The following is a 24148-nucleotide window of genomic DNA, read 5'->3' as shown; positions in this document are numbered from 1 at the left end:
GGTGGCAGCAAAGGCCTGGGACTAACACGTGGACACACTCCCCATTATCTCCCCAGCCTCAAGCCTCAAGGTCACTCCTACCAAACTGGAGTTGGTCTGCCAAGGAGGGGCGAGGGATTACCTGCTTCTGCACAAATAAACCCTAAAAGATAGAATGTGCTGGATCTATTCTGACGGCCAAGGTGACAGGCCACCAGACCAAGGGTCTCAATATCAGGCCCATTCACCAAATGACCACATCATGAGAATTACCAATTTACCAAAAAGTTTTACGAAATATCCTTCTTGAATATCATCAGCACACGTGAACACATTCTTCAGGAATACTTATCACAGTAAGTATTTGATAATTTGGCAAATTCCTCTTGTGACACATTGGTGTCTGGTGACGTGAGCCTCAGGGCCGTTTCAGGCGGCATGGAAAGGGAAGGGGAAATCGGCTTCTGGCACTTCAGATGCGGTGGCAGACGGTGCTGACTCCGGCACGAGCTACGACTGTCCCCACCCAGACCAAGCGTGCTCTCTACAGAGTTCTTCAAAGGGCCACCTCACCCCTCAGAAATGCCTGGTGAGGGGCGCCTGGATGGCACAGCGGTTAAGCGTCTGCCTTCAGCTCAGGGCGTGATCCTGGCGTTATGGGATCGAGCCCCACATCAGGCTCTTCCGCTATGAGCCTGCTTCTTCGTCTCCCACTCCCCCTGCTTGTGTTCCCTCTCTCGCTGGCTGTCTCTATCTCTGTAAAATAAAAATAAATAAAATCTTAAAAAAAAAAAAAAAAAGAGAAATGCCTGGTGAACTTCGGATGCACTGGGGGCTGACAGGCAGGTGCAGTCAGTGGGGACACGGCCCAGCCTTAGACCTTCCTGCGGGCTCTCTACTCAATAGCAAGCGCGACCAGAGTGCCTCTGGAGATAATGAGAGCTGCTACCTAGAGGGGGTGGCTGAAGAAAGGGCTGTACTAATCAGACCCTGGAAAGAAAGTCAGATGACCCTGACTGAGTACTTGCAATCCCTATGCTATGTCTGATATCAAGGGACGTTGTTCATTTTTCTCGATTTATAGTTTCCTGGTATTTGCAAAGTATCCTATTTTGTGCTTAGGCTAGTTCCCAGCTGATACTTACTGCCAAAACAAAAGTTTAAACAGTAGCAAGAATTTACACAGCTACTGGTAAGAATTCTAAACTAAGTTATTCAAAGGCCCTGCATCCACATTCTCTGAGGGATCTTCAAGATACAGGTGAAAGAGTAAGATGAGAGAAGCAGATGTCAACTCTTAAAAATACACAAACATTGAGGTTACTAGTAATGACACACACTTACTTCCTAGACTTTGCCCATGCTTCCCAGTTCAAGTACTGAGGCACCATTCCTAACTATGGAGTGAACTGAGCTGGTGTGACCGCTCCCTCGCTGTTCATTTCCCCAGAATGACAGGAGGGCTCTCCTCAGTCCTGGGGTGGAGGGAGTTAACTATCAACCGATCAGTGACTGTAAGTTCCTGCTGTGAAGTACAGGGAGCTAGTGTACTGGGTTATGGGAAGGGGAGCATCTCTGCAGGGAACCCCTGGGTTCACAAAGCTTCACCCTGCTTGGTCATTTCAAGTCTTGACCCCTCAGTGATCAGAAACTGGACACAGGAGACAGAAAATTATGAGAATAATACTAACGGGTTGGGAGAAGCCTTCTGAGGTACTAACGTGGACACAGAGACCAACAAAATCAGCCGCCTCGACAGCAGGACAGCTGGAGAGCAGGCTGCCAACACCATAATGGACAGAGGCTCTGGAAAATGGTCTTCTACATCTGAGTTGCCGGAGCAGCTTGTTTAAAAGTGCAGATTCCAATGTTAAAAGAAAGAACGATAAACCCACCTATTGGGTGATTCTCCTGAACTGCCTCAGAAGAAACTGAGTGGTTCCGAGAACGAAAAAACTGAATAGTGACCACAAAAGCAGAGATTCCCCACTCTCCTCCAAGAGAGTCTGACCAGGAAGAGTGGATGGGGTCCAGGAGCCAGTCACTCTGACACAGTGGGTCCACGGACACACCTTGAGAAACAGAGACAAAACCCTAAGATGCACAGAGGGCCTCGCACTGGCCATGGCTAATTGCCTGTCACCCCCATGCAGCTAACGGCACAGTCCCAGCTACGTCGTTCTGGCAGGACAGAGAAGACAGTCTACAGCCCTCCCCTGCACGCACAGGCCTCCATGCTTTCCTCCCTTGGACAGACCTGGACCAGCAGTGATCTGGGGGCCTCACCTGAAGCTGCCACTTCAAACTCCTGTGAGATGGGGACCAATGTGAATCCCAACACATTCTCGTGAGCAATTTTAAATAAGCGGCACTCCCGATGTCCCGCATTACAACTTTAAGAATGGGGACATCTCCGTCACAGTTCTTAGTTTTTTTCAACAAACAAACAAAAGTGCCAAACCAAACAAGAACAACAACAAAACACCCCCACCCCAGAACTTCCTATTAGAAAGAAACCTGCAGGAGACTACTTCTGGGAGCCCCACAGGAGAGTCCATGGGAGAACCTGATGAGGAGGCCCCTCTGGTCACCAAACTTTCTCAGATTAGATAAACCTAAGATGTGTTCCACTTCTTAACAAGGCTCCTTTAAAAACCATCCTGTACCTCTGTAAAGGTCAGCAATGACCTGACAACTCCAGTCCCAAATGAGGTCTGATGTCCATCCCTCCTCCCCAGCTTTGTGTGTTAGGACTTTTCCAGATGAAAGGGGCAGACAGGACAGTATCACCAGGAATGAGGGGGCCTCCTCTTCCAGAGCACTGCCTGGGAACTATGTCTCCCCTCTCTGCTTCCTCACACGTCCTTGTGCACACCCCTCCTTCAAGATGGGCTACACGGACCTCAATCCCAGTCCACAGAAAGATCACCTAAACTCTCCCCCAACCAAAATGTGCTCCTGTTCTTTTGTCAGTAAAATTTAAATAATTAAAAAATCCTTCTATCCATGAAAGCTGTTCTGGAACACTATACAGTGAATATGTATGTTTAACTATTATGTCACTACTATTAATTCAAATTATGAACAAGTAAAATAGCATACATACTGTATTTTATTAGATCTAAATAAATCTTGATTACTTCTAAAACAAACCTGATTTCGGAGATACTACAATCTGAAAAAAAAAGTGCATCTTAGAATCATGAAACACAATAATATGGTGAAATTCCTAACAAACTTAAATAATCTGTAGAAAGTTAAGAAATTACAAACACGATGGCCAAACATAGAACTGTAATGAGATACATTTGAAAATTTAGGAAACTGTGCCAATTTGCTTTGGAATATCATCCTGAGAATCTGTGAGCCCTCAACAACGACCCCACCTGCACCAGGGGCCCGGAGGGCGCCCCCCCCGCCCGCCGAGCCCCCCAGCACATCCCAGAGGATGATGACGGCTGGGAACCCTGTGGGGGACAACAGAGCATATCCACAGGTCTCCGTGAGCACTGACTTCAAAGAAGAAAGACCCTCCCGCAGACTGACCCCACATGTTCCGGGCACACTCTTCTGCCCCGGCACCTGACTCGCCATCTCCTCCTGTTCAAATGTCCTCCTCCTCTCTCAGCTGCAGAGATATCCCATTACCCAGCTCCTCCACCACCTTGTCTCCCCTGCAGGGCTCTCTGACCCCCTGTGCTACTGTATGCCCACCTGCTGGCCTGACGCCCCCACCTGGACATCTCACGAGCATCTCAAAAGGGACACACATGAAGCACAATTACAAACGCCCTCCCCTCTGTCACCTCGTCCTCACCCCTCTCCAGTCTGTCTCTCCCCCAGCTCTGTAAATGGTTCCCCCACCGACCAAGTCACCTTATGTGGTGGCCCCACACTTCTGTTCCTGTGGTAAACCTTGTCTGGTCTCCTGTCCCCTCCCTCCATGATCAAGTGCACCCTCTAGTCTAGACCACTGCAGTGCCCCTGCCACCCAAAGCCCTCCCTGAGCTGGCTCCTGCTGGGCCCCCAACACTCCTGTATGCCACTCTCCACTCTTTTGAGAGTCGCCTTTCCCGCTGGCTGCCCTCTGGTCCCTACACAAGCCAACGCTCTCCCAGTGTCCCCAGGTCTCTATGGCTCCTGCTCATCTTCTGACCTTGCCCTTACATGTCCCTCTTTGGTTTGGCCTAAGGAGGTCCCTGTGTCAACCTCACCCAGGGCCATGTGTATTTTGTGATTATTTGTCCTCCATCACCACCAACCAAATTTCATGAACGAGGGGTGAGCTCATTCACACCTGCATCCAGGGAGCACATGGGCCAGGAGAAGGTATTCGACAAATGGGGTGAATTAAAGGGATGGCCATATCCCCATCCTTTCTCAACACAACCTAGGGATGCCGGAATCCTCCAGAAACTAGGAGAAGAGAAAAGCAAGCAACCCATGACCAATGACTGAGTAGCTTAAAATCTCTCCATGAAGAGCACGACCAGGGCATCAGGTGATGCGGCGCCAGAGCCCTGACCTATCTGGTACACCAGATCCAGTGGGGTTTTAAAAGATTATTCCCCAAAGGATGACCAAAAACACTGCAAGTAAGATCAAGACTTCATATTCTTTTTTTCCCCCATTAAAGACACCCAGTTTTTGCTACCTTCTTTCCCTCACTGTGGAAAAAAAAAACCCATAGATCCCAAGGGGTCAAATATAATTTAGAAAATTTAAGGAAGACCACAAAACATGCTCAAGGAAGCGACATAAACAGGCTAGCATGCCCAGTGGACTCAGGGCTGCTAAAACATGATACCAGGCATTATTAAAAAGAGCTTTAGGCGTTGCAGACAGGAGCTACAGAGCCTTGAACAAATGAAAACCGCTAAGACCCTCAACTTCCTCGTCTGTAAAATAGGACACGTAGTAATGTCTTTTAAGAGGCTGTTATAAAAATAAACCGCAGGGCATGAGGACACTTAGATCGCAGGCAAACTGTGCACTGGCTGTCCCAGGTCTCTGCCAGTCCCCTCTGGTTCTCATCCCAACAGCACCAAGGCTGCAACTGGGCCATACTTCCTCATAAACACACATGCTGGCAAAGTCGGCCCCATGCACTCCAGGTAAATGTCTGAGGACAGCACTCAAAGCCTTCCCTCCAAAGGCACCTACTGGGGATCTCTGTCAAAGTCCACGCACACCCCTGTGGGACAGTGGTGGCTAGGCCAACAGTACAGCTCTACAGACCAAACCACTTCCTCAGTTTACCCTGATATTCTGAGAAGGCTGTGGGGGGAGGAACGATTAAGAAAGAGTGTAGTCGGAAGGCAGAGGGAGAGAAAAAGATGGGGATGGAGAGAGCCAGAATGTCACGAACACAGACAGAGGACAGAATGCTAGTGTTCTTACCTGGGGCGACTGTGGGGAGAGAGGAAGGGCTGTGAGCATCTGGTGGGTGAGCGGCACGAGTCACAGGATGGCCCTCACAAAAGAGAAAGATCCAGCCCCAAATGTCAATAGTGCCGAGGGAGAAAGAAGCCCTGCCCCAGACCAAAGGGCTGTCCCCACCGTCCCCACCAGCCCTGGCACAGGTGAAGGGAACCAGAAGCCTCTCTACAGTCCAGAATGAACCTGCCCCTGACATGCACACCACTGCCAGGAATTCAGTCCCCAGGAGCAGAGGCAGGCGGGGGAACCCAAGGCAAAGGCACTCTGCCACCAAGCTGTAGGTAAAGGAGAGAAGATGGGGAAAATGGGCTGGGGAAGATCTGAAAAGAGAGAAGGGAGGAAAATGTAAGGTGGGGTTTCCCAGACTACAAAACACAGACTGTCTGTACAGAAGGACACACTCCCACTCTGGCTGAGCTCAGGGGATGATCGCCACACTCGAGTCCACATGAGGAGACTGGAAAAGGAAGAGCAGGGACAGTATGGGTGCCAGGTCCTGTGCTGCCCCAGAGCACAGAGAAGCCGACCCAGGGAGTGGTGGCTTTGACTGGGGTTCTGGGTTTACACCACTGAGAACAGGACAATCCTGGCAACAAAATGTTACTGCAAGGAGAGCAGCAGATCCAGGGACGTTATGGGGAGATGATCAGAAGAAATAAAGCGGTAAAAACTTTAAGTAGTTGGAGAACACATTTTATTACTTGTACCCCCTTTTTTTTTAAAGAAGGAAGAATGCAACAGAGATAATACTTGATCAGGACACCTTGCTCTTACTCCATTTTCTGATTTTAGCAAAATCTAAGAGTAATCCAACTCCCCCCCTCCACTTCCGACAGCCTCAAAACTGTAAGTATTGCAAGCAATGTCAATTTCTTAGTTGTGACAACTGTACCAAGGTTACATAAGATGCTAACATCAGGAGAAGCCAAGTGACAGATATACAGGAATTCTCTGTGGTATCTTCATAGATAAGATAAAGAAAAAGTTTTTAAAAATCAAAAGACAAACCAATGATGATGATGCTTTTCTGAATATAATCCCCAGCTTTCTTCTGAGCCTTTCAAAACCGCTACTGCACAAACTACGTGGATGGCAGCTCAGAAGGGCGGGCAGGTCCCCAGCAACAAGCCCGGGGAAGAAGACAGCTGGCCTCGACCGACCACCAAAGGCACAGTGAAGTCTGACAAAAGAACACACTTGCCCCTCAGGGTTTGGAATTTTAAAAGATTCCATTTTGCAGGGCAAAAGGAGCTATTTTCCCATTCCTATCTTGGTTAGTTAGGCTAGGAGGTTCCAAGACTAGCTTCTCTTACAGGCAGGAAATTTCAGGAAGAAGAAACACACGTGAAACCCTCTATCAAGATGGACACAACAGCTCATCTCCCAGGCACACTATGGTTCTCGGAGATAAAGGCCCTTCGATGGGCTTCTCTGGACAGCCTGAAGCACGAACAGGAAGTGTGAGAAAAGCCCAGCTCTCTACTGCTCCACCACTGCCATGAAGCTCCTCTGGCACAGAGGGAGCGGGGAGGAGCGGGGAGGACCGGCTGAGCCACCGATACCCAGCCTCCGGCTGCCAGCTCATCAAAGGAAGTGCAAACTCACCGAGAGAGGGCTCCTTGTGAGTACTTCTCTTCTCCTGTCACCCATGACACACGGCCAGCTGCAGATCTCCACAGTTAGCATGACACACTCCACACGCCAAAGCACCCCCTGGAGACCACAGCCTGAGGGCCAAGGACAACTTACCATGTTTGGCACATTGGTGACTGAAGCATTCTTGATGTCTGTAGGGAAGGGAGGCAAACTATTGACCATGCTCTGTTTGCTGGATAACTGGGGGTTCACTCCAGGGGCTCCCATTTGCTGCCCTCCAGTTTGACTAAAGGGCTGTCCGAATGGACTTGTGTTACCAGTCATTCCCATCTGAAACAGAAAGAGGCAACGTGAGCTGTCACATGTCATACAAGAAAGGCCTCAGAAATGCTCACCTTTGACCCACTGAAGCAAAAAATCATTAATTCTTGTGAAACCCTCATTTTAATTACAAATTGAAGGCTCATTCTCCAGGTTCCGTTTGGATTATGAACAGAGCAACTTGCTCTAACGGCTGCACACTAAAGGCAGAAGGGCAAGAAGCCGCTCCCAACCGCTCTGCCTGCTCCTCCTTAACCACCATCCCAAGAGCCAGCGCCTTTCCACCCTCACCCCAGCCGTACTCCTCACCCTCACACCCCCATGCCCCGACAGCGGCAGCAACATATGAAGGAAATCACCTGGAAAACAAGAGCTTCCAGAATCACTGACAAAGGGGAGTTCCTTGAGTTTGATCCTGAACCACTCCCTGAGTAACTACTTTCTTTCAAGTTCCCCCATCAGATTGAAACTTTGTTTCCATTAGCTCAAACTACGCAGTGGCATGTTGACAAAGAAATGACATGACCCCTGGGATTCACTTTAAAATAATCCCAGGAGACAAGGGGTAGCGGCGAGAGGGGGGCCTAGATGAAAAGCTACTGCCATATGTTGCTAACTCCTAACTAGGTGACAGGTGTGGGGGCTGCTTTACTATCTTCTTTAATATCACAAGTCTGAGTGCGCCATAAATAAGTTATTTTTTTTAATTAGTGAAATAAAATAAAACACACAGTAGCTAAAGGCATGAACAGGAAGGAGGAACCCCCATCTATGCCTCCCCCCAGCTCCCGTCCGCCCATGACCGTACGGCAGTGAGCTCAGGAGCCCTGCAGCGACACCCTGCCCCGCCGGCCACTCCGGAGAGACTGGCTTCTCTGGTTGCCTGCCCATGCTTTTCCTCAAAGCTCTAATACGCTACCTATTGCCTAGTGCTCGCTCTACTCCTCTGGTGTCTTGGTGAGTCTGATGTTTGGAAAATGGGAGGAAGGGTCCCCTGAGGGAGGACCTCCTAGGGAAGAGCGCTCCCCGCAATCAAGAAACCATGGCTCGGCTCTCCCAGCCGACCCCACACGGACCAGGAACCGCTGCCGCCGTGCAACTTCCATTCACTCCTCCTACGGACCCTGACCTCACCTGTACGCAGAGTGTCTTCAACAAGAATAATTACATTATTTCTTTCAGCTCTAAGATTTTAGGTTGCAAACAAACCAACGCTCACCACAGCTGACCTTTTTCAACTGAAATGTCCACATAAAAACACAAATAAAGACAAACCAGTATAAGCAAGAAGAGCTTGTTCCTGAGCACGTTCACATGCGCAGGTGGCTTCTAGGTATGGCCCTCACGGCTGACATTTTCACCTTTTTGAAACTGAACACATTCCAGTTGCCACTTTTGCCCTATTTGCTTCCCTTGAGTGAATGGAAACAAATTTAAATTCAATTGAATTTCAAATTCAACCTGAGTAACTGAAACAAAAACAAAATCTCAAAAGCCCAATAATTACACTCAACTTTCAGTTCAGAGGATTTAACCAAAGCGACAAGGTAGCTCAGGAAACTTAACGTAACGGGCATTTCTGATTCTCGACTAGGTTCCTTCAGGTGTTACCTGAAACTTTGAAGGACTGAAGCAAGAACTTGTATTTTCAAAAAATATTACCCCAAATTAACTCCATGCAGTAATTATTTCTCTCAGAAATTGTTTTATTGAATAAAATCAAACCCTGTTCGTAAAGGCCCACGAATTTGCAGAAAAAAAATAGTTAGGATTTCTAATTCTTAGATTTCATTTAAAGTTTCTTTACCTAGGACCACGTATGCTAGAAGGCATGTGCACCATTCACGCCTCCATGAATTTGCCCTGTCCTCGCGGCTGGCCAGGACTTCCTGAGGTGCCTGCTGTGAGCCATGCCCGGTCTTGAGCACGTGTAGATGCAACTCTCCCACACGCCACAGAGTGCACTCTTTAGAGCCACCAATCCAACAAACAAGAAAATCAATGTTGTTGTGGAAGTTTCTAGCATCAACAAACCAAAGTGGGCAGCAGCTAGAGGGTGGGAAGGAGAAGTAACTGTCCTCCTATTCACACTCGTTCAAGGCTGTCACCCCTTTGGTGCAGAGAGAAGTAAACATCAAGAGGCCAATGAACTCCCAAAGGAGTTCTGTGAGTCTCAAAGTTCATCCAGCCTGTTTTTGAAAAACCCATTTCTAGAACTGTCTTGCCAGGGTGAAAATGCGGTGGGTAGGTGGTCTGCTCAGTTGGGTACTACTTGCCTGGTGAGCCTCTGGGCAAAGCACTTTCTAACTGGCTGAACCAAATGTTTCAGAGTGTTTGATGTACTCTGACAGATTTCTTTTTTCTTTTTTTTTTTTTTTTTAAGATTTTTATTTATTTATTTATTTGTCGGAGAGAGAGCACAAGCAGGAGTGGCAAGCACAGGGAGCAGCAGGCTCCCTGCTGAGCAATGAGTCCAATATGGGACTCGATCCCAGGACCCTGAGATCATGCCCTGAGCTGAAGGCAGATGTCTACCTGACTGAGCCGCCCCAGGCGTCCCACTCTGACAGATTTCTTGTCACTTTTTCTTCTTGACCATCCAATCAACAATGAAGAAAACTATCTTGACGTGGTTTTGATCCTCACAGGGCAAGAACCAAGGTAAAGTCAAAGATCACAGATGGTAGGTAAGCAATGTCCAGCTCACAAGGGACTATACATTTAAAAAACGGGAAAATGTCATCCTGACAACACACACCTCCAGAGATCAAGCACAGTGAGTCCAAGATACCTGTGGGGGGGTCAGGCTCTGCTCCCTCTGTTCCAGAGCCAGCCCCAGGCTGACCCTAACCAGTCAGGGTGAACAGGAAAACCAACGGACAGTCCCACAAAGGGCCGCCGCCAGCTACACCCCCCCCCCCGCCCCGTCTTAGCCTGTCTTGACAGAACCTGGTAGAACTGAAGGCTACTCTCCAGTCCTAGGCTGCAGTTTGGGGTAAAAGCGATCTGCTTCTAGAGATTTGTAGATTTCTGAATTCCTGGTCTACATTTATTCTCCTCTGATCAGACTGAATACATGTGGTCCGGAGTCGAGGCTAACACACATTTTTAGCAACAAGGCTCATACTGAAGTTGTAAAATCAAAGTGTCTAATTCCAATTAATAAATATCTACATATTTGTTCTAATTTCCCAACAGTTACTTGATAACAATTGTGTAAACTTGGCTTTATTTGCAACTGAAGTTTATCAGGATCTGGCATAAGGCTGCTAGAGAACTACCATGTAATATTTTCAATAAAATTCTAAAGGCAGAACAGCAGAAATAGGCAACGGTTCAACTGACGGTAAAATTTATATAATGTACAAAAAAATTAAAGCCTATGGAATTAATATTTATATTCTGCCTCATTCAGCAACAGCCCACACATGTTAACTCTATTCTTCTGGAGCTCCTTTAAGCATTGAATTCAAGCTCAATCTCAAGAAATAGGAAACGCAGACGATTTAAGTACCTAAAAAAGGGCAAGTTCTCGTATAATGAAATCTACATTAAATAATGCCTTATGGGTCTACCACATTCTCCCATGAGAGAACATTCCTGTAACCAGGTGGATCACTCACTGGAATACCTACTCATTCTGTTGTCTGTGACTCTCACTTCAACAAGAAAGTAAGACATGTAGATGGCAGTCTCTGTGCACAGGAAAGCACAAACTAGGTAAGAAGGAGGGAAAATTACTAGTGCCAGATCCAGAGGCCTACCCACCCCCACCACACAGGGATGTGGATTACGTATTAGGCAAAGGAGGGCTCTAAAGCACGAGATCCAAACAGAAAATATCTCTTTAGAGTTTAGTTCAAGAAACCTGAACAAGGGGTAGACGTCTGGGTGGCTCAGTCAGTGAAGCGTCTGCCTCCGGCTCAGGTCATGATCCCAGGGTCCTGGGATCAAGTACCACGTCGGGCTCCCTGGCTCAGCGCAGAACCTGCTTCTCCCTCTGCCTCTCCCCCAGCTCCCCCAGCTTGTGGATGTGCACACGCGCTCTCAAATAAATAAATAAACAATGGGGGGTGGAGAAACTTGAACAACACCTACACTAGCCTTTACTACTGAAACAGAGTGTCTGAAGGAAACTGTGGGAACAGTATCAGGCCCATCAATCGAAACCTGCTGAAGTCCTGAGCTATCTGGCAAGGAGGTGAGTGACAGCCGTCCACAGAAGGACAGGACAGCCGATGCCTCTCTTTCTACTGTCACAGACATGTACTACAGATATGCTGTGGAAAGGACAAAACACTACATAAGTCTATAGCATTATTTGTCATAATAATATTTATGACAGTTCACCCTAAATCCGTCTTTGGCATAAAACCAGGATAAAACTTGCCTTCCTGGAACTTGCATCTCCTCTGTGTTCTTGGGCCCTAGCACATAGTGGGTGCTTACTTAGTATCTGGGGAAGGAACCAAATAAATGAACCCTCTAAGAGACTACTGCATCACAAAGCTGCTCAGAACAACAGAGATCCCAACATTGGCCCTGAAAGCAGATGCATCTGAAGAACTGGGGGCCAGTCACCATGGGCTGGAGGGGCACTGGGAAATGCAGCAGGAATAGTGTCCCTTCTATAGTCTAAATACCCATCACAACAGACAAGAGGTCAGAGCAGACAGGCAGCCTGCCGGCCATGCTGAATTTAGGCACGATGAGACCATGCCCTTGGGGGCTGCTTTCACAGGAGGATCATAGCTCTGGGTGGCATCACAGCATACACGGGAGCCTGGCCTGGCTGTAAAGCAGGTCCTCTGTGCTACATCCACTGGGCCAGCAAAGCCTTGGCTTTGGTGCAAGGCTCCAGGCTGTGCCCCCCCCCACCCCCAGGGCTTCCCATTGGTGCAACGAAACACGGACCTACCGGCCTCAGTGGTCAGCAGTGACTGCAAACCGCCTCCTCTGCTGACCTCAGCATGAGGGACAAATATTTTCATTTTGTACTTTTTTTTTTTTTTTAATTTTTTGTTTATTTATTTGACAGAGATAGAGACAGCCAGCGAGAGAGGGAACACAAGCAGGGGGAGTGGGAGAGGAAGAAGCAGGCTCATAGCGGAGGAGTCTGATGTGGGGCTCGATCCCGTAACGCCGGGATCACGCCCTGAACCGAAGGCAGACGCTTAACCGCTGTGCCACCCAGGCGCCCCTTCAATTTGTACTTGTGTCACGGTATGACAACCATCACTTTGTACTTGTGTCACGGTATGACAACCATCAACATACAGCACTAAAAAAACAAGTTCTGTGCTCCCCCCAAAACAGCAAGATTCTCTCCACTACACTGACCCCAAGAACATCTTTACTGCTCACCTAATCAAATAAGGTAGTAAACTAAACTAACTAGCGGGGTTTAAAGAAAAATAACACTGACAGCAGAAATTTCCTCTCAAAACAGGTTTCTGCAATAGGGGCAAGCCAAGTATCCATGTTCTTGCTCCCTGGTATCCCTTAAAGGTTAAGGACGCCTGCCCTCAGGGAAGGATACTCCTCACTGCCCGTCCCTCTCCAGTCTCAGGGAAGGGCAGGTTCTCCCCACATCTCACACACCCTTGCCACACATGGGCCTTTTCCAGTAGACAAGTCTCCTGTCCCAAGATGTCAACCACTCATGTAAACCATCACCCTCACAAATGAACTCTCCCCAGTTTTCATCTCCAAACATCTTCTTTTCAACATATACTCTCAGGAAGGATCAGATCATAACCATTTATGAGCTAAAAGCCTGATGGGGACGATGCTGTGTGACCGGCTAAGAATATCTGGGACAGGAGAGAAGGCAGAGGCTTCCTCTGCATGATTTTACTTAGAGTCAGCCAGGCCTTCAGAAATGCTTTACGTGGCAACAAATGCGGAGTTTCATGTGGTTTCGATGAGACCACTAAACGTGTTCTTTTTTCAAGAGCTGAATCTTCAGCAGTTTTCCTCGCACCTTGACACAGACTTAAAACCACACTACACAGCACAGCAATCAGAGGAAGTACTGTTCAGGGGGACGTTACTGATGCTGGTCAAAAAACACACAGAAAGGAAACAGAATATGACCTTAGTAGGGACAAGTGGACAGGTTAGAATTTTCAAGTGCAAAGTCTTCAAAGAATATCTGGTCAAAACGTATCCCTTTGTGGATGAGGACAGGGGGGCCCAGAAAGCTGAGCAATACAGCATATCAGCTGGAACACAGGTATAAATGGGATTTCATTTGGACAAGCAGCAAGCTGTAGTTAAGTGTACGGACTCTGGTCTGAGGGTAGCTCTCTGCTAAGGGTGAGCTGTGTGATCTTGGGCAACGTACTGACACCTCTCTGTGCCTTGGCTGTACTGTCTCTAAAACAGACGTAACAGCACCTCCTCTTAGAGTTGAGAGAAGATTAAACAAACCCACAGATGTAAAACATCAAGAGGATGTTGTACTATCGGTGTTGGCTAGGACATTGCTATCGCTTGGTTTGAGGAGGAATGTTTCACGTTAGATAGGATTTCTTTCAGAAGTATGCTTAGGGTAATAACAAAATAAATCAATGTTTTTCAGAGAATGTGTGATGGTGGTGAGTGATTCAGACAGGTAAGATCAGAGGGAGAGGCCAGCTGGAGACAATGACAATGGACTATGAGACATTTTCAGAGAAACATGGAATAAACTTGTGACAAACCCCATCCCGTGCATTTACCAGTTGTAGCAATACCTGCAATGGGCAACTGTTTTCAAGCTGTCCGAGGAAACCACAAACATTTCCAGTTCTCACTTCGGATTGTTTTCTAGCCTTAAAAACAATACTCAGAATGTTCATGTCAATCTTAATATATATCATAAGCAGTAACAATGTAGTATCAGCACATCCAAGCCTAAACTTTCTGGGCTGGAATTTAAACCAAAACACAGAAGAATATGCCTACAAACAAAGAAACTGAGGGGACTCCCACCTGTAAGCTGGCCATGACACAGCCCCAAGTGCTCCATCCTGATGTGGCTTCAACCCCGCCCAACATGTTCACTAGCTTGAAGGGTCCAGTCTGTTCCTTCACATGCTGGCAAACACACGAAGCCACAGATTCACAGAAGGCATGTAAAGACAACGCAATTTCATACACTGTGGGCAAAAATTTGCCAAATAATTAAAGGGCCAGAAATATTCATTCTTTTCAATGACATAAAGAACCAGAACTAACCCAGAGTATGGCCATATCATTTGTAAAGCCAAAAGCATTTTCTCTTGGCAACCTACCATCATTGGGAGAAAGCCAAGAAAAGCAGTTTTCATGGAAAGACATGGCTGCATTCAGTTGTCTGCTATCACCCGCTTGCTCTTGGAATCCTTCCAGCACCTCAACTTGGCAAATAAAGACTAAGTAGAAATATGCAACAGATCGCAACGCCAAAGACATGGTCTGGCCTGTGCAGAGTCACCTGGAGCAAGAGACCTGGGCACAGGAGGGGCCGGGCCCACCTCACTGGACTTGACTCTTACAATGCTGCAACCTGGAAATTACTCAGGGAAATCCATAGCCCCCGAGTCTGGACACTCCCCTCAGACCAATAAATCACAACTGAAAGATCGGTAAGAGTATTTAGCGACGCTCGTGGTATTTCACTTGGATGATGTATGATCAGAATGTCACTTAGAAACAACAATGGAAACTGCTAAAAGGAAGGTGATGGGATAGCAAATCACTGCCAAGGCTTCAGGCCTGGGGCCTCATCTGTATTCACCCAGAATTCAATGCAGAAGCTTCGAGCAACAAAACTAGCACCTTCACAGAGTTGGGGCTACTTCAGCATGTCACAGCAGTCAGATACACCAGCTCTCCGTGTCGTGGCCCCTGACAGCTCACTAGCAAAAGTGCCAGGCCAAGGTCAGTGGCACACTGTCTGCCATCCTGGTTCTGCACAAGTCAGCTGTATGACAAACCCCTTTACCCCCTAAGTCTGAGTTCTCCTCAGCTGTAAAACATGAAGCATTCAGATGACCACTAGGTGATCTTTAAATTTAAAGTTCCTTCTAGGCCTAAATCTAATGACTTTTTTGGTTTTAAACAATCAGTTCTTGAATCGCATGAGGTCCACACTCCTGGAAGGCCCAGCTACTCACAGTGGTTGACAACTGGAGACTCGGAGTTGAGCCAAGTGTCAGGCCCTGGGGCAGGAGGAGCTCCCAGGGTAATGCTCCTGTGGGGATCCTGTGGAGTGGCCAGCAGCCCATCCACAATGCTGGGGACCTCCCTGCCACCCACACTGCACAGGGCCCAGGCTTTCCACAGTTCTGCACCCTCCACACCATCCCAGAGTAGGTCACAGGCACAAAAATCCCAGGTGAGGGCGATGAAACTGCAATCAGGTCCTTCCCACAACGCTTCCAAGTCCAAATTTCTTCTCAGGTAGAAAAGCAGCCTCTTTAGGACTGAATACTCCTTGCAAGCAAAGTAAAGCCCAGCGTTAGCCCACAGCAACCACGGAGAGAGAAGAGAAAGGAGGTTAAGATGATGAAAGAATAGGAGAGAAAAGGGAAAAAAAGAAAAGCATTTTATTTTACAAAGAGTGAACCCTGATGAAGATGAATTTTGATTTACGCTGCGGCTCAGCGGTGGCACAGTGGGACAGAGATCCAGGTTTCCAGTAATCCACTCGGGGACCCAAGCTCTCTGCAGGGAGCCTGCGCTCGTTAGGCCGAGGAGTACTCCCCTGCAGGCACTTACGGTCCCCTCGAAAAGTGAGGGAACAGCACAGAGGGAGCACAGAGGAATAAAGCAGTGTCCACACAGGAAAGGACAGGTAAAGGTGGGACTGAACACACAAAGGCAGCTTTGGGGAGGTGAGCACGTGATCATTATATTAAAGGAGAAAGAAAGCTGAGAAAAATTCAGAAAATTATGTTCCTTTTCTATCTTAGGGCAGGAAAATGGAATAAGCTCTTCAAACAGCAGGCATGAAGACAAATCTGGGGCTTCCCGTGGCCTCCTCCTATCCAGCCTCTTGGGCCTCGGCCGCAAGATGACATGAAGAGATAAAGTAAGGTGCTGTCCAGCTTACAGAATGCCGTAAATCTCAAACCATTAAACACACTCAAAGCACCGTTGCACACACGCGTGACTCTACTTCTAACCAAACACCGAGTTGTGAAAACGTTAATGAAACATGCTCAGTACAATCCAATGTTCCCAGCCATCCCCACTGGTGATCCTGGTGAGGACATGGAGCAGGGCCTCTGAGGACGCCCAGAGTCCCCTTCGCGCTCTACACTCTGCACCACGGTCACAAAAGAGGTGTGGGAAAGCACTTGGAAAAGCGTGAAGCTGACGGAAGGCAGCGGTGGCATTACAAGGAAAACTCTTCTTTTACTATAAAAACTCACTCACTCACTATTGACGAAGGGAAAATGTTCCCTGCACACTAACTTTTAATAAAAGGATACAAAACATATAATCCCTATTACCAGATGTACATGCACACACACACAGCAAGGACAACACCACATTTTCTTTCTTTTCTTTTTTTAGTGAGCTCTACGTCCAACGTGGGGCTCGAACTCACGACCCTGAGGATCAGGAGTCACAGGATCTATCAACTGAGCCAGCCAGGTGCCCAAACACCAACATATTTAAGAGTCGTAACTCTAGAGGGTTTACAAATGATTTTTAAAAAGTTTTCCTTTAAATATTTTCTATATGATTGAAATTCTCTACACAAGGCATTATTTCGTCATAAGGAGAAAAGTTATTTTTTAAAGTTATCCTCTACTTGGGACGCCTGGATGGCTCAGTCGGTTAAGCGTCTGCCCTCAGCTCAGGTCATGATCACAGGGTCCTGGGATCAAGTCCCACATGGGGTTTCCCGCTGAGCGAGGAGTCTGCTTCTTTCTCTGCCTGCCACTCCCCCTGCCTGTGCTCTCTCTCTCTGTTTCTCTCTGACCACCAAATAAATAAATAAAACCTAAAAAAAAAAAAAAGCTATCTTCTACTCAAACATTCTGACTACTCATAGTGATAAGATGACCCACTGTTTGGCTGCACATCTGTACTTGAAATATTAATTTAAGCTGTCATCAAACACTGATAAAACTAGGTAGATCAAACTGATGATGACCACCAGAGATTACTCTTGGGTGGTAATTTAACCAAATTCATCCTGGTTTTAACATGGCTACAGGTTGTCACACTCTGCTCAAATGGATTATAGATGTGGCCGGAAAAAGCCTGAACAAGACTTAGCCACTCAGCCATGTCCTACCACTCTCTACAAAGAAGGCTGAAGAAGGGAAAAGAGAAGCAAATACAGTCACACAGCCAATCAGGATATAAAAAGCTGCATACTGTTCTACTGGATTATGTTTGTCAACTTGGAAACTGCACTGTTGGTTCCTGGTACAACAACGGCACAATTATCCTGTTATCTGTACTCTGGTTGGTAATTCAGGCCACTAGAGATACCATTCCATTCAAACCTATGCGGCACCTGAGCTTTGGAGAGCAACAGGCAGGAGACTGGATCATGAGGAATTGACCAGAATGTCTTTGGGTCCCATGTTTAGACAGCAAGGTGCATTTGTAAGTGGAAAGTACCTATTTAAGGAGGAGGCGATCCAGGAGCTGTCTTGTCTGCCCACTCTCACTAAAGCCCACCTGCCTCCTACCTCCAAGCTCTCGGAAGTGAGGCTCTGATCTTTGGGACAGTGGTATCCGAAAAGCTACTGCAATACACATGCTTGCTGACCATGACGGTGATGTTCTTAAGCATCTTCCGGGAGGGAGACACTCGGGACAATGGAGGTGCACAGCACGCAGGGCCGTGTCCTCCCAAGCCCAAGGAGAGACACAAGCTACAAGGAAACGAGGTAAGCCTCTGGAATGGACATGGAAGGCTAAGTGCAGTTTGAAGAGGGCAGAGGGGTCCTGGCCTGGGAGAAAAATGGCTCAAGAGGTCACACCTGAGCTGGGCTAAACAGTAACAGTGATATCCAACAGTGGGAGCTACTGTTCTGCATCATCACCATCCACGAGAACACAGGAAGACCTGTCAGGTGGGGGTCTGAGTATCCACGAGGCCTAGAGAAGTTTTCATTTTTGCAGTTTCAAAGCCTACCCCTACTTACATATCCACGACAACCGGACTAGATGACCAGCCATGTGGCTGGGAGTTAACTGACAGATCTAAGGTATTAATTACAATGGGCACCGAGACTGGAAAGAGCAGGAGTAAGCTGGTTATTAAAGCTGATGATCACTCATCAAAGGTGAGCGCGGCCTCAGAAGAGCATCGTTCGCAACACCGACAGCTGGGGAAGAAAGGTGCTGTGATCTCTCCAATCAGATCCTGACAGACTCATCCGAGAGTCAAAGCCCGGCATCTTCAGGATGCTCCCATCTCCACACACCTTTCCTTCAGTGAAACCACATGTAGCCAAAGCACACCTAGGCACAGCCACACCCTGACAACTTCAGTACAAACGCCAAGCGGGCCAGCGCCTCCCATTCCACAGTAATCTCTAAACAAAATGTGCCACGTTTTCAGGGGAGAAAGGATGCCCTGTAACATCCCCGTGGTCTGTCCCTTAACTCTATGCCCTGTCAGTCTGCTTGCTCCCTGCTGACACCACACACCCTTGCAACCCAAGCACACGGGGCTGCTTGGACTTCCCGTTTCTGACTTATATGGGATCGCACATAGGAAGATGATCTGGAAACCACAAAGCACTGTGCAGTCTGGAGGCGGCTTTAAGATCTCTTTCCAAAACTAGAGCACAGAATACCTCTAACATCAGAAAGGATTCTCTACAGTGAATACATTTTCTATAATACTGAAAAATAGACAGGCATGTACCCTAACGGTAACAAGTTACAAAGTCAGTAATTCCAAGACTATGTTTGAAATGGGCATTTCCTAGTATTACCTATCTATTGTTCTAGGATTTAAGATGGCTTGTTTTCCAGTTCATTCTTCCTATACTTGGCACAAAAACATGAAATGACTAATACAGCTCATTACTGAGGGCATGAAGTTTCCACTTAGAAGATAACAAAGCAACCACTGCAATGAGGTAACCTCAGATTATGCACCATTTTCAAAAGCCACAAACCAAAGTGCCACATTCTCATCCTAAAATACATAATAATATGCACAGATGTATATATACAGAACTATGGCCTTGGAATAACAATCCACTGATAATTACTTACATCTTCTGAATAGACAATGTCATCAACATTCAATTTAGAGCACTGATGAGGTGCTGTTTAGAGCACTCTGGACACTCACCTCATCGGAACATTCAGGAAAGGTGCACACTCCTCAGCAGACACCTGCCCCCCATGAAAGGGAATTTTTGCCTACACAGAATATATTTTATCAAGCAAATCAAAGATGATCAAAGATGCTTGGGGGAAAACTCCATTTGTAATTGAGTACATTCTTTCTCCTCCCCTGTCTGCCAATTTTGTAATCTGCCTTTATCTTTTATTGGAAGTACAACTAACATACAATGTTACATTAGTTTCAGGTGTACAACACATTGATTCAACGATTCTATACATTCCTCTATGCCCACCGTGGGAAGTGTGGTCACTTCCTGAGACTACACAACATTATCACGGTATTGCTGACTGTGTTCCCCATGCTGCACTTTCCATCTCTGTGACTTATTTATTTTATAACTGGACACTTGTACCCTTAATCCCCTTTATCTACTTCACCCACTCCCCTCTATTAACCTCCCCTCCAGCAATTACCAGTTTATTCTTTGTATTTAAGAGTCTGTTTTTTGTCTGTTCATTAGTTTTTTGTATTTTACATGTAAGTGAAATCATATGGCATTTGCCTTACTCTGACTTATTTTACCTAGCATAATACCCTCTAGGTCCATCCATGTTGTTGTAAATGGCAAGACCTCATTCTTTTTTTATGGCGGAATAATATTCCATTGAATACGTGTACACACACATATACCCACCATATTTTTTTTACCCATTCATCTACTGATGGATACTTGGGTTGCTTCTGAGTGAATACATCTTTATTTAAAAATTACTAAGACAACCTCTGGTTTCTGAGGTCCGGACACACCCACTATTTAAACCTCTGGCAGGAGGCAGTTTTCTGGTTTTATGGACCTTCAAAAGTTTGCATAAACAATACAGAAAAATTGTAGTAGAAAAAAATGCAAGGTAGAATTTAAAATGATATGAATATAAGTTAATAAATGAATCAAATCTATATGTATTCATTTTTAATAATACCAAATATTTTTTAAGACTTTATTTTTAAGTAATCTCTACAACCAACATGGGGCTTGAACTCACAAGCCTGAGATCAAGGGTCATACACTCCACCAACTGAGCCAGCAAGATGCCCCAAGACATTTAGATTTTTAAACTGCTAAATCTGATTTCATTTATTTTAAAAAGCTACGAAGAGACAAATCTCCCATGCAGAAGCATTCCAAATAAATTATATAGACACTCCAGCATAAGGGAGGTAGGCACACCCCCCACCCCCTAAGTGTGGGCTATGTGCCCAGTGACTTCCTCCAAAAGAGGGCAGGAAGGAAGGGGGGAAAAAGGAAAAATGCTACAGAGAGACACTTGGTAGACAGGACCTCAGCCAGGTGATCAAGGGCAACACCGGCCATTACGATAAGCATGCTGACAGGACGTGCCCTTGATGTGATAAAAATGGCACTATGTCTCTGAGGTCTTCCTTCAGTAGCCCCAAACTCCATAACCTCAGTCTTATTGTGGGGAAATATCAGAAAAACCCCAGTAAAGGAGCACCCTAAGTATACCTGACCAGTCCTCCTCAAAACTGTCGAGGTCATTAAAAACAAGTAAAGTCTGAGAAAATTTCACAGCCAAGAGGAGTGAGCCTAAGAAGACATGACAAAGGTAATCTGGTTTCCTGGATGGAATCTTAAACAGAAAGAGGACATTAGTGGAAAATTAAGGAAATCTGTATAGATTTAGGTTAATAATAGTAATATATCAATACTTGTTCACTAACTGTGATAAATACACCATATTCATCCAAGATTTTAATAACGGTGAGCAGGGGGAAGAAGATACGGGGGTCTTCTGTGCTAATTTTTCTGTAAATCTAAATCTAAAAAATAAAAATGTACTTTACTTCTTAAGATTTTATTCATTCGAGAGAGAGAAAGAGACAGAGCACAAGCAGGACAGGCAGAAGGAGAGGGAGAAGCAGACTCCCCGCTGAGCAGGGAGCCTGACTCAGGGCTCGATCCCAAGACCCTGAGATCATGACCTGAACTGAAGGCAGATGCTTAACAATCTGAGCCACCCAGGCGCCCCGAAAGTGTACTTTAAAAACAGGAAAAAAACCATGAAAATAATCTGATAAATATCAACATGTGTTAATTCTAATGGAAACACAGGTATTGGTTACATTATTCTGTGTTCTTTCTTGTTTTGAAAATAAAAAAACCCTGTAAGTCACAATCCATACCCTTCTTTGCTACAGTAACATTGTTAAAAAAGAAAATTAAGAGGCAAGATCACTTTTAAAAAATAATGTTTAAAGAAATTATAATGTCACTGGCCTCCTGCACGTGAGGTAAACACACATTTTCACCAGCCAGAAAAGCTGACTTCTTCATGGGTCTTGCAAAACCTGCCTGGCTGAGTTAGTATTTCAGACTGAGAGCCACAGCTCAATCAGAACACAGGCAAGGTTCACAGTATACGTGGGTGTGTTTCTAGAAAAGTGTAAGCAGAAAATTCTTTCAGGATGAAAAATTCTCCTGGGAAACTAAGACTTTTTCTCTACATTTTTTGTTCTATAAATTTTATAGACAGGGGAAACCTGACACATACACAGAAAAATTGGGTACTATGCACTTGCCCACTAATTTTGAATCTGGCCATCTTAGAGACAAAATGGTGTAGCAGAATACCTACAGACTTTGGAGTCAGACACGGACAGGCTGTACGTCAACATCTGCTATTTTCTAGCACGTGTCACCTTGAATCATTTCCCGGGAGGCAAGAAAGTGGCTCAGAATATTTTATTCCATATGTCAAACAGACAAGGCACCCACCTCACTGGGCTTTCAAGCACAAGATGAAGTGAGATGCTGCCACAAATGCCCCAGCACAGTGCCCAGTACAATGGGCACCCAAGAACAGTCACTCCTCAACTGTTCTTCTCTTACCATAATTCAGGAAGAGTAAATACAATAATTGTTATCCTTGTTCATAATAGGATCATACTGAAATGTTATGTTATAGTCATTATAAAATTCTGAAAAATGCCAGAAGTATTACACAGTAATCAACATAAAAACCCTAAATGTTTTAACTTGGTGACAGATGGACAGCAAATTACTGTCTACAGTAAATGTGATTCTTTCCAAAATATTGCAGAAACATTTTGGAGAAGTAGATCTTTGAAGTCATGCTTTGGACCCATTTACATAAGGAATGTTAGGTTTAGTACATCCCAACTTTCTACACCGAACAAGGAAGGAAATGACAGATACTGTTTGAAGTGTGATGTGTCTAGGAACCAATGGACAACCATGCCATATTCTCGTGTTTTTGTTTTTAAAGTAGGCTCTGCGTCCAGCATGGAATCCAATATAGGGCTTGAACTCACGACCCTGAGATCAAGACCTGAGCTGAGATCAAGAGTCAGATGCTTAACACATTGAGCCACCCAGAAGCCCCCATTCCATATTCTAATGTATGCTCGCATCAAGTTGGAGAGATCTCCCAGTGCCACAGCACCAGCCCCGTGTAGAACTGGTACCAGAAGCAAACTCAGAGCGCCTCACCCCCAAGACCTCCAAATTAGAATTTGCATCTTAACAAGATCCTCGGGTGATCCCTAAGTCCTTAAAGTTTAGGAAGCACTGCCCAAATCGATGCTGAAGTCTGACAGACAGGTGCCTGGCCAGGTTTGAGAAAAAGTCCTAAAATGTTTGTACTGATGGAAATGCACCTGAGAGGAATACAAGGAACAGAGCTTCACAGAGACCCCGGGTCTGGATACTGTGCCACCATCTCCCGACTAGGACCCTAAGTAAAACGTGATATTGAGCTCCAAATTTTTCACCTACTGAGTAGTTACAGGGGAACAACAGAACTTAGGTACAATCGTATTTTCAAACTTTCTGGTAATCTGCTGCTGTCTCCTGCCATGCTGGGGGAAGCCTGTCCCTTCAGCCCATCTCTGAGGCTGCATGCCTGCCATAGTACAGGCTGGCCTGAGGCTCAGCCTTACAGCTTCAGAGCCCCCCAACCCCAGAAGTTCCATTTGTCATTCAAGTCAGGCAAGCTCCCAATCAAGAAACCACAGGCAACAAATAACAAAATGCAAAGATCCACAGGCAACAGAGAGTAGGGAAGAGTCAGAGCAGGGGCTTGAGGGAACCTGCAGTCAGTATGGGAGCTCGGGGGGGCTGAAGCTGAAAGCAGTGCAAGGGCCCTGGACACCTCCGTGAATGAACGTGGGTTCTTAATGCAAATGCTCAGGTGTGCACGACCACCAAGGAACCATGCACTTAACAGATACAAGAGGCAGCACAGAGCTGGAGACGTGGAAATTCTGACCATCCCGAAGCTCAAGACTTTGCTCAACATCCCAGATACTGAGCTAAAACGCCCCACAAAAGACCATGTCTAAGGAGCAGGGCTCCTCAAGACCTGCCTTAAGAAAGTTTAAAAAGTCTTGAAAGGATCAAACTGGTGTGAGCCCAACATCAGACCCAACTCTCTCTAAAGGAAGACAACAAAACTGATCTCCAACAACATATTCACA

The 24148-nt window shown here is 46.3% G+C and overlaps 1 protein-coding gene across 1 annotated transcript in view; it reads right to left on the bottom strand.

The window, feature by feature from the left end:
• Positions 1-24148, bottom strand: part of LOC103668810 (CREB binding protein) — a 122111-nt gene that overhangs the window by 61447 nt on the left and 36516 nt on the right. Inside the window, exon 3 of the mRNA XM_040635409.1 lies at positions 7168-7344. Within this exon, the coding sequence (XP_040491343.1) occupies positions 7168-7344 (177 nt within the window). The remainder of the gene's footprint in view (positions 1-7167; positions 7345-24148) is intronic.

The sequence above is a fragment of the Ursus maritimus genome, unplaced genomic scaffold (assembly GCF_017311325.1).
Source record: "Ursus maritimus isolate PB19 unplaced genomic scaffold, ASM1731132v1 scaffold_2, whole genome shotgun sequence".
In the NCBI taxonomy this organism is placed as follows: Eukaryota; Metazoa; Chordata; class Mammalia; order Carnivora; family Ursidae; genus Ursus; species Ursus maritimus.
This window is presented reverse-complemented; position numbering and strand designations above follow the sequence as displayed.